General features: G+C 47.7%; 1 protein-coding gene across 1 annotated transcript in view; it reads right to left on the bottom strand.

The window, feature by feature from the left end:
• Positions 1–471, bottom strand: part of PTPN9 (protein tyrosine phosphatase non-receptor type 9) — an 80,867-nt gene extending 80,396 nt beyond the window's left edge. The window contains exon 1 of the mRNA XM_061180031.1: positions 229–471. Coding sequence (XP_061036014.1) covers positions 229–291 — 63 coding nt within the window. The 5' untranslated portion in view covers positions 292–471. The remainder of the gene's footprint in view (positions 1–228) is intronic.
• Between the last annotated feature and the right edge of the window lie 10,457 nt (positions 472–10,928).

The raw sequence follows: 10,928 nt of genomic DNA, 5'->3' as shown, positions 1-10,928 counted from the left end.
CGGAATAGGGGGAGGGGGCAATATGCGACCGGTAAGCAGCAGACAGAGAGGCCGGGAGCGGGAGCAGCGACCAGCAGCGCCGCCGGCTTCAGGGGATGACGGCCTGGGGCGCGGCCGCCGGGGGCGGGGGGTTGGAGGCCACCGCGGACCCCCGGCCGCGAAGAGCACAGCCGGGCTAGGCCTGAGGTGTCCGGACACACCCACCGCCGCGGCCGCAGCCCCGCTTACCTGCTCCTCCTCCGGGGTCAGCTCCGGCGCCATGTCGGGCTGGGGCGCGGTCGTGGGCTCCATCCCGCCACCGCCACCGCCGCCGCCGCCCCCGCCCGGCGGACAGAAGTCGCCCGGGAGCGCGGGGAGCCCGGTGCGGTGGGCCTCCGCTTCCGCGTGCCCGCGCCTCAGCAGCCCGGGGCCGGCTCGCGCATAGCTAGGCCGGCGGGGCCCGGCGCCCGCAGCGGCCGCAAACGCCGCTTCTGTTTCCTTAAGAAAACGCTCTCAGAACTGTCGCTCTCTTCTGGGCGGAAATCCTTTTTTATTTTCTTCGTTCCGTTCCTCACACTCCCCCACCTCTCCCGGAAAAAAAAAAAAATAGTGCAGGCGAGGAGCTAATCGGGATTTAAAAAAGGAAACGTGAAATCGAGAACTTTCTAAGCCCAGAACGAAGGGCCGCGGGGGAAATTTTCGGAAGGCCGCCGGCCTCCTCGGCGTCCAGCTTCCTCGGCGGCGCTCCGGCTCCTGCAGGAGTCCTCGGGGATGCGGGGCCCTGCGACCTGCGCTGCAGCCTCTCAGCCCCGTTCCTCAAAAGCCGCGGTGACGGGAGGGAGGGAGGGAGCGAGGGAAACGCGCCCCCCTCCCGGCTCAAGGCCAGCGCTGCGGCCGCACTGCGTCCGCCCGAGCCCCCCGCGGCTCCATTGAGAAACTGAGCGTCTCATTCACAAACAGGCGACTAGGAGGGCCGGGCAGAGCGCGGACGGCGTCCGGGAGGGGGAGACAGAGAGGAGCCCGGGGGCGGGGGCAGCGGAGCTAGAGGAGGGGGACGCCGAGAGGAGGGGGCGGGGGAGGCCGGCGGGGGGAGGGGAGACCCAGAGGAACCAGGGCGGAGGTGGGGCTTCGGCGACTCAAGGAGCGGGGAGCGAAAAAAAGGGAAGAAAGAGTTTCAAGAGGTTAAGCTCCGTGGAGGAGGGAAAAAATGCATATGTTTGAAAACTAGCTGCCCACGGGCACCTGGCCTGGGGTGACTTGCTACTACCACTTACTTGTGAGGAACCCGCAATCCTCATCTATTTCCACGTCACTTCCTGACTGAAAGACCCTGAAAAGCTTGCTTACTAAGTCCAGGATGCGCAGGTGGAAGGAGCAGACCCTGTCAGCTAGCTTTTCGCGGCCCTAGCTCGGTCTCTCCTCGCCCGCGGTATCCTGTAATCCATCACCTATGGCTTTTAGCCTCTCAGAAAAACAGCATCAGATTTCGAACCTCTTTCAGGACTCATGCAGCATTTGCAAGCCTTTGATTTTCACTAAGGCGAGCGTGGCAAAGAGCTTGGGGGTCTTACGGAGTATGGTCTTGGGAGTCAGTTTGGGAGTAGAGGGGGCACTGGGAAGGCAGGGCTGGGTCTGGCATGTTTTTGCATCATTCCAGACCAAAAATAAATACTCTAAAAGGGACCCAACTAACAAGTGAGTGCCACAGCTAGTGCCAAAGGCTGAAGCCTGGAGAGCTCACAGACCTAGGCCCACAGGAGAGGTCTTCAGACAACTGAGGAAGATGTCCTGAGTTCTGATGCTTCTTCTAGGACTTTAAAAGCAACCTCTGACCTCACCTCATTTCTGCATCATTGCAATAGAAACTTCAGGCTGCACTTGGTTAGAGAAGAAACCCCTGGTGGTTGGTACTGTTTCTATCTCAGGTGGGTTACTTTATCCTTTGCACCAATAAGGCTGACTCTAGGTTGAGTTCATTACCCCATACAGGAGTTACAGTTTCAGTATTGTAACCAGATACTCCTCTGGAAGACTATTTAGCAAGTATGTTTACATGCCAGGCACTGGGCTCTGCACTAAGTTTACAGCAATGAACAAGACAGTGGTCTCTTCCACATGTAAGGAATGGAATGATCCCTGAGCTATGTTATTAAGGAGAAAAAAGCAAGACCTAAATAGTGTGTATAATATGCTGTCATTTGTATAAAGAAAAAAATGAATGTGTATTTGTAAATTTATTTATACATAGAAAAGCTTTGAGAGGATACACAAGAAAGATAGCAGTGGTTGTCTCCCAGGAGGGGAACTGGGATTCTAGGGAACAGAAGGGAAGAGGGAGACTTTTCCCTATATGGTCAATTATACATTTTAAGGGTTTTTTTGTGTGTTTATTTATTTATTTATTTTTGGCTGCGTTGGGTCTTCATTGCTGTGCGTGGGCTTTCTCTAATTGCGGCGAGGGGGGCTACTCTTCATTGCGGTGCGTGGGCTTCTCATTGCAGTGGCCTCTCTTGTTGTGGAGCATGGGCTCTAGGCGCAGGGGCTTCAGTTGTTGTGGCATGTGGGCTTAGCAGTTGTGGCTCGCGGGCGCTAGAGCGTAGGCTCAGTAGTTGTGGCGCATGGGCTTAGTTGCTCCGGGGCATGTGGGACCTTCCCGGACCAGGGATCGAACCTGTGTCCCCTGCATTGGCAGGGGGATTCTTAACCACTACGCCACCAGGAAAGTCCCTTTAAGGTTTTTTTTAAACTTTTTATTGACATTGTCAACTACAAATTGGCATTTTCCATTGGCACTTGCCGTCTACCTCTACAAGGATTAAATCATGTGCTGCTGCCGCTGCTGACGTTCAACACCCCCTGAAAGGAGTTCAGGTGGAGAGCAGAAATGAGGCACTCCGTGCTCTGGGAAAAACTGGCAGAACAGGTCTTCAGATAGTTAGATATTTTCAAGAGCCAATTTTATGAGCCCAATTCTTGTATCTCCTCATATCTAGAAAAGCACTAAAATCCTTCATGGTGACGTCTGCTCCTCGTGACTAGCAGTAACCTGTACGAGACTAGCAGAAATCTTCTGTAAAAAATATGTGCTTGATTGCATGTACTCCCCCATCACCAAAATCACATATATACTGACCTTCCCCCCTGCCTCTTTGGAGCAGTTTCTCAGAGCTATCTGGGATGCTGTCTCCCCAGCTGCAGTCCTCATTTTGCCCCAAATAAAGCTTAACTCGCAACTCTCACGTTGCGCATTTTTTTTTAAGTCAACAACATAAAATATACATACAGGGGCTTCCCTGGCGGCGCAGTGGTTGAGAATCTGCCTGCCAATGCAGGGGACACGGGTTCGAGCCCTGGTCTGGGAAGGTCCCACATGCCGCGGAGCAACTAGGCCCGTGAGCCACAACTACTGAGCCTGCGCGTCTGGAGCCTGTGCTCCGCAACAAGAGAGGCCGCGATAGTGAGAGGCCCGCGCACCGCGATGAAGAGTGGCCCCCGCTTGCCGCAACTAGAGAAAGCCCTCGCACAGAAACGAAGACCCAACACAGCCAAAAATAAATAAATAAATAAATAAATTTTAAAAATATATATATATACATACAGAAAGATGAAAATATGTGTACAGCATGGTGAATTTCATAAACTAAACACACCCATGTAACCAGCACACAGATCAAGAAATTCCCAACTTTCCAAAGCCCTCCTTATGTCCCCTCCCAGTCATTACTCGAGTTACCACTATCTTGGCTTCTAACAACATTGTGTGTATGTATGTTTAAATTTTGCACGTGGATGTATAAACTTTTCCAAAAAATTTTTAAATAGTAACTTAAATCTAGTTTTTCTCCCTAAGCAGGCAAATGGCTCTAGGACTAAGCTGGAGTGAGAAATTGCAGAACCTGAGTAGTACAAACCACTGAGTGGACACAGAAGAGGATGGAGTCTCTCAACCCACTATTTACATTTTTACATTTGTTTTGCCCAATGATCCTCAGGATGCCAGCGGCTGGTGTTGCACAGCTTATTAATTAGTATCGAACTAGAACTTGAATCCAAGCATTCTGACTCCTTGTGCAGGTATTGGGTGAGGAAAATTTTAAAAGAGAGAAGTTTAACTGAATGAGCTAGGAGAGAGAACTCAGCGGAGTTTTCAGAGGCACAGCTGTGTGTGTGGGCGTGTGGGTGTATAAGGGAACAGTTTTCTGGAACTGTTGCCTATCACAGTCCAAACAGGACAATGTTTGGAAGTTTTTGAGCAGAGGCGTGGGGAACAAAACCAAGTGCAAGGCAGCTGGCTGGATTTGCTCTGAGTGGCAAAACTTAGGAGAATCAGAGTACAAAGTCTTGCCTTTAACTGCAGGCTTGAACTAACAAAATCAAGAATGATACTGTCATCCTGCTCAATCAGATCTTAGAGATTGCAAAACAATTTGTAATACAAAAGATTGGAAACAATATAATGGCCCATCAATAAGAAACTCAGTAAATAAATCATGGTATACACATACACTGAACTAATAAGTTCTACTTATTATATCCTTACCAGGTGCCAGACACTGTTCTAAATGAGTTTCATTCATCTAATCTCTCCATCACAGTATGAGATAGCTGAAGTTTTGATCTTCAAAATATATATATAAGGTAGATCCATATGTATTGACATAGCCCTGGACTTTTGAATGCTTGGCTGCAGGACCTCAGAAGGAAGGCTAGGGTAGGGTTGGGGGTGTATAGGTGACAGACAATCACATTTTTATTAAATTAACATGAACTGAAATCTGAAAGTGGAAAATAAATTACAAAGAGGGACCCTTTGGGGGAGGGGTGTTATGGGTTGTACTTTTGTTTTTTGCTTTTAAAGTATAGGTTTCAGGTCTCTGTCTAGAAAGCTTATCCTCCCCTTCCTCCCACCTCCTTCACCAGACAAATCTGACTCATCCTTAAGGTCTCAGCTCAAAAGTCACTTCCTCAGCAAGATCTTCCTTGACTACTCCCTGAACTGCTCCTTGTTACTGTCTCCTAGCACCATCTTGTTTTTCTAAAAGAGAGTTGATCACAATTTGTAATTGTGTACGTGTTTCCATGTCATTGGCCTAGTGTCTGCCTGCTTAGCCAGGAAGGCGGGAACCACATCTGTAGGCCCCTGTACACTCAGTGCCTAGAGCCTAGAACCTAGTACGCAGGTCCTTCATAAATATGTATTGAATGACTGAATTAAGAAGACAACCAGACTTCCCTGGCGGCGCAGAGGTTAAGAATCCGCCTGCCAATGCAGGGGACACGGGTTCGAGCCCTGGTCAAGGAAGATCCCACATGCCACGGAGCAACGAAGCCTGCGTGCCACAACTACTGAAGCCTGAGCGCCTTGAGCCCGTGCTCCGCAACAAGAGAAGCCACCGTGATGAGAAGCCGGCACACTACAACGAAGAGTAGCCCCCGCTCGCCGCAACTAGAGAAAGCCCACGCGCAGCAACGAAGACTCAACACAGCCAAAAATAAAATAAATTAAATAAATTAATTTTTTTAAAATTCTCTTAAAAATAAAAAAGACAACCACCTTGGGACTTCCCTGGTGGTCCAGTGGTTAAGACACCACGCTCCCAACGCAGGGGGCCTGGGTTTCATCCCCAACCCGGCGCAGCCAAATAAAAAAATAAATAAATATTACAAAAAAAAAAAAGACAGCCACCTTAACTCTGAGACCTCTGTCTTACCATTGTCTCCTGCCTTTTTTTTTTCTCTTTGGCTGCGTTGGGTCTTCGTTGCTGGGCGCAGGCTTTCTCTAGTTGCAGCAAGCGGGGGCTACTCTTCATTGAGGCGCGAGGGCTTCTCATCGCGTTGGCTTCCCTTGTTGCAGAGCACGGGCTCTAGGCGCGCAGGCTTCAGTAGTTGTGGCACACAGGCTTAGTTGCTTTGGGGCATGTGGGATCTTCCTGGACCAGGGATCAAACCCATTTGCCCTACATTGGCAGGCGGATTCTCAACAACTGCGCTACCAGGGAAGTCCCTCTCCTGCCTTTTTTTGTATTTGTTTGGATCTAGGAATAGAGATACTTCCAAAGCTGTGATTAGAATTTTGTAACCTTTCCCCCAAAACACCTTAACTTCTGAAATCTAAAGCTTCTCTCAAAAATTGCTCCAAAATACCTACTGCCTATGAAAGAGACATGTCTAAAAGACAGATACAGAATAAGTAAGGTCATAGTACTAACAGATGTCTAGGGTGAAAAGTTTTTCTTGTTTACTCATAGGCCAAAGCTGTAATCACTAGGATGGCTGAAGTAAGCTATGTAAGAAAGGTGAAAAATCTTGTCCCTTGTAGATTACATTTCCCCCATTACCCAATACTTTAGGGCGTGGTATTTACCTACTGCTACTCTCTGCTTTTTATATTCTTTTCTTTTTCTCTAAACTAAAATATGATCTGGCTTCTTCCTCACACAAACAATTTTCTCATCTGACACCCCTACTTACTACTCCCAGATCACAGGTTAATCAGTCACTATTCTGTGTTACTTCAATACTTGATACCTGTTGTCTAGAGTTTACCTAACACTCTGAATTGTAATTATTTGCTTATGTGTCTGTCTCTCCCACTAGACCATGAGTTCCTTGAGGGCAGAGGCCATGTCTTATTCATCACTCTCTCTTCAGAACCTAGCACAATACATAGTTCAGAGTAGCTGGTGCTCAATCAATGTCTGCTGAAAGAATGCACCCATCCTTTTCCAGCAAACAAGGTACAATTCTTGCCAAAGAGTACCAAACAGGTTTGGTTACCTTGGATACTTAATTGCTCACGGGAAAACATTCAATACAGGAGAGAGGCACCAACTGAGTTACTTTACTCTCACTCTCTTTGACTTACCTGTGTTAATGGGGAGGCCAGAGCAGAATGGATAAATTAAGTCCACAGATTAATCTGGTTCTTCCTTGATGTAAAGATTGGGTATAATAACAGAATCCTAACACAACATGGGACTCAAAAATCAGCTCATTTTACCAAAGCAACCAGTCATACTCTGGCTAAAACCTCAAGGCTTTTGTCAACTTTTCCTGCCCTACATATCTGAAGGCGTAAAACAAAAGACCGCATTTGCTTAAAAAATACATATTATGGGTTTTTTACTCATTTCTTTATTAGAAAGGAAGTCTATAGCTAGGAAGATCATTTCTTTCCCTCTTCCAATGTATGTAGTGAGATTTTTGGCTATCCTTTTAATCACATTCACAGAATTATAGTTCTTGTTCTTAGAAGTCTGTAACATATCCAACCACCTGTTAGCAGCCCGCCACACACCTCCACTCAGTCTTCTCTCCAGGGTCACTAACCTGGGCAGCAGAGAGTGGAGGGGCTCCCCTCCAGACTGCATTCTCATTCCAGTTCATCATTTCATTCACTCAGCAAACATTTATTGGTACAAGTAGCAGGCATGATGCCAGGCACCAGCGACCTAAAGATAAATAAGACAAGGTCCCTGACCTCAAAGTGCTTACAATCTAATAGAGGAAGTGTGCAATAAAGAAGTTAACCTTGCCCAAAGAGAGGCTGACCTTTGCCCTTGGTTCCTGGTAAGGAACCTCTAAGCCCTTGGAATGTCCTGCCTAATAAAAGTGTCTTTGTTTGCATAGGGGTCTCTTGCCACACTAGATAATCCAGTAATGTGACTAGGAGGGAGGGGGACTTTGGACCACATGTTATCAGCTAGACCCCAGGAAGGGCTGGAGATTGAGGTTGGCCAACCAGGTCTGTGTAACCAAGTCCAATAAAAAACTTTGGACACCAAGGGTCAGGTGAGATTCTCTGGTTGGCAATACTCCATGAGTTTTGTCACACAGTTAGTAGGAAGTTTAAAGCTGTCCCTGACTCCACTGGGAGAAGACAACTGGAAGATCCATGTTTGAAACTTTCCTGGACTCTGCTCCATGCATTTCTTCCCTTGGCTGACTTAAATCTGTTTCATTTCACTGTGATAAACTGTAACTGTGAGTAAAACAGCTTTCAGTGAATGTGTGAGTCCTTCTGGTGAATTATCAAACCAAAGAGCAGTCTTGGGGACTATCCGTAACTTTGGGAAACAGATGTGTAGTGGGATGGGGAGGGCACAAAGATGAGAATGGCTAATTCTACCTGCAGAGGTAAAGTTTCAAACAGGTATCTGTTTATTCAACAGATGGGTAGGTATATTCACCAGGTGGATGAAATCAGTGAGAAGGGATGGTTTTGAGGGGGAAAAAATATGAAACACGTGTGTTTGTACTGCGAACTATAAAGCAGCATCACTAGAAAGGAGGCAGAAAAGGAAGCAAGGTATTTTATGAGACTAGACAGATACACTAAGGCCAGGTCATGAAGAAACTTGCATAGCAGGCCAAGAAGATTCACATGTACCCTGTAGGCGAAGGTAAGCCCTTGAAGTAACACGATCAGATGTACATTTTTAGAAAGGATCACTCTGCCAGTTGTGACAGGGATGGATTAGAGCTGTGGGGGAGCGGGGGAAGACTGGTGGCAGGGAAACTGGTGGCAGAGTAAGAGACTCTGGCAGTGCTGCAGAAAAGAAATGATGAAGGGGCTTCCCTGGTGGCGCAGTGGTTGAGAATCTGCCTGCCAATGCAGGGGACACGGGTTCGAGCCCTGGTCTGGGAAGATCCCACATGCCGCGGAGCAACTAAGCCCGTGTGCCACAACTACTGAGCCTGCGCATCTGGAGCTTGTGCTCCGCAACGAGAGGCCGCGATAGTGAGAGGCCCGCGCACCGCGATGAAGAGTGGCCCCCGCTTGCCGCAACTAGAGAAAGCCCTCGCACAGAAACGAAGACCCAACACAGCCAAAAATAAATAAATAAATAATTTAAAAAAAAAAAAAAAAAAAAGAAATGATGAAGACTTGAATTAAGGCCTAACTACTTACCAGTCAGCCTCCCAGTCACTTCAAACTCAGCATGTCCCAAACTGAACTCATTATCTTTCCCCCCAGTCCCCCTCAATTACGTTCTTCCTGGGATTCTCGTCCTTGTTAACAGCATTTAGTCACCCAAGTTAGGAACCTAGGAATCATTCTGATGATTCCTGTCCATTTCTTACCTTTCACAGCTAGTGAGTCACCATGTCCTTACATCCCACCTCTTTCTTCTCCATTTCCTCTACAATCTAAGTTATGAGTTAACATTAAAATAACCAATATCCAATCCCAGAAACCTATAACGCAACCATCTTTGAAACAGATGGCGGGAGGTGATTTTATAATTCACAGAGAAATATGACCAAGAGACATATTCTATTCAGTGATTGATAAATAATACTGGCTCCTCAGTTAAAAATATAAGGGCACTCCCCTGAGATACATCCTTCAAGCTACCATTCAGCAGTATCAAGTCGTGCATGGTGATAAGTTTGGCTAATATGTTCTTTGGTTCATGCATCTGTCCCCAGAGAGCGTTCTTTGGGGAAGTAGTCCTTCCAGACCGATTATTTCTGGGCAGAGTCTGGACAAGTCTCTACTGATACTAGCATGCACAGCTCCTGAAATGATACAGTTGGCTGCTGAAAGCAGACTAGAGCATTCAGAAGAGACTAAACCCCTAAGCAGCCTACAGCAAGCTTTTTGGCAAGAGCAACACAATGTTCCTATTGCAGAGTTGACCTAAATTCAGGAAAGAGCTTACTGATGTAGGCACGCTTAAATCTGCAGCCAGCTGGGTCATCATTGGGTAGGGAAGGGGTTTCTTCCTTCTCCAATTTTACAGAGTCAGCCCAAGCAGCTCTTTAAGAGCCCAACACTGAGGCTAGTTCCAATGGTGTTCTGAATTTGTGTAATCAGGCTCTGCTTAACCACAACTTCTGCCCGGATCTGTTCCCAGAACTAATCAACACAAAGAAACAACTGCGTGTCAGACAAGATCTGACCTGGATCCCTCTGAAATCTTGTCCACAGGATACTAGTACTGCTGGAGTGGGAACAGTGAAGTCCTTTTGTCTTGTAAGAGAAGTCCTAGAAAAGTGGAAAGTAGTATGGGGAGCAGATTGAGGCCACGGGAAATGGGACACATTTCCTGAACACAGAGCAGAAACTGGTTGGTGTTAGACGCCATCTTCCACTCCCACAGCTGCCAAAGAGCTCTAGTTCACAAATCTGAATGGATCCTGCCTGCTCAAAGCACTTCATCAGCTCCCTTTCATCCATACATAAAACCCAAAACCTCTGCATAATACACAGGCCATTTATGATCAGGCCCATCTCTTTCCAGCCTCCTTTCCCATAGCTTTCCAGCCCTACCCGACAACTGAGCCATGCTGAACCGACTTCAGGTCCCAGAGCAAGTCCTGCCCAGTTCTGGAAGGGTGCATCTGCATACCCTCCTGCCTCTGTGAGAAACTCCTCCCCTCCTCGTCTGCAGAGCGCATTTCTGTCCCTCCTCTGAGCCTCAGCCCAGCTCTGACCTCCTCTGTGAAACCTCCCTCTGCTCTTCCCGGCATCCCCACCCCCACCCCATGCTCTATGCACCTTTCTGCACTAAAGCAATCATCCCACCATCTGGACCCACTCTAGATGCTGGTGGTGTTATTTCTCACTGGATCGTGAGCTCCTCAAGGGCAGGGATGAAGTATGGTCCCTCACCATAACCCACTCTACATATAAGCACAAGGCTTATCTTCTGGAAGGTGCTCAAATGTTGGCTGAAGTAGTGAATGAACTCCATTTGCATTTTATCTCTGGCTGTGTCTAAGCCAAAGAAAATCACACTTGTCTTCTCAGAAGAGGGAACATATTCAAATACCAAGAACTGCAGTTCCTGGTAAGACCTTTGAGAAAATGACGTTACCAACAGCAGCAACTGGAAACTCAGCAGAATGCTTAAGTGCTAAAAACAGAGTGAAATGGGCCAAGACTTGAACAGTCACGGTTTAGGGGGCCTGAAGGGGTAGAGGTGGGGGAGATTCCTGACTGT

Source organism: Eubalaena glacialis, chromosome 2 (assembly GCF_028564815.1).
Source record: "Eubalaena glacialis isolate mEubGla1 chromosome 2, mEubGla1.1.hap2.+ XY, whole genome shotgun sequence".
NCBI lineage: Eukaryota > Metazoa > Chordata > Mammalia > Artiodactyla > Balaenidae > Eubalaena > Eubalaena glacialis.
This window is presented reverse-complemented; position numbering and strand designations above follow the sequence as displayed.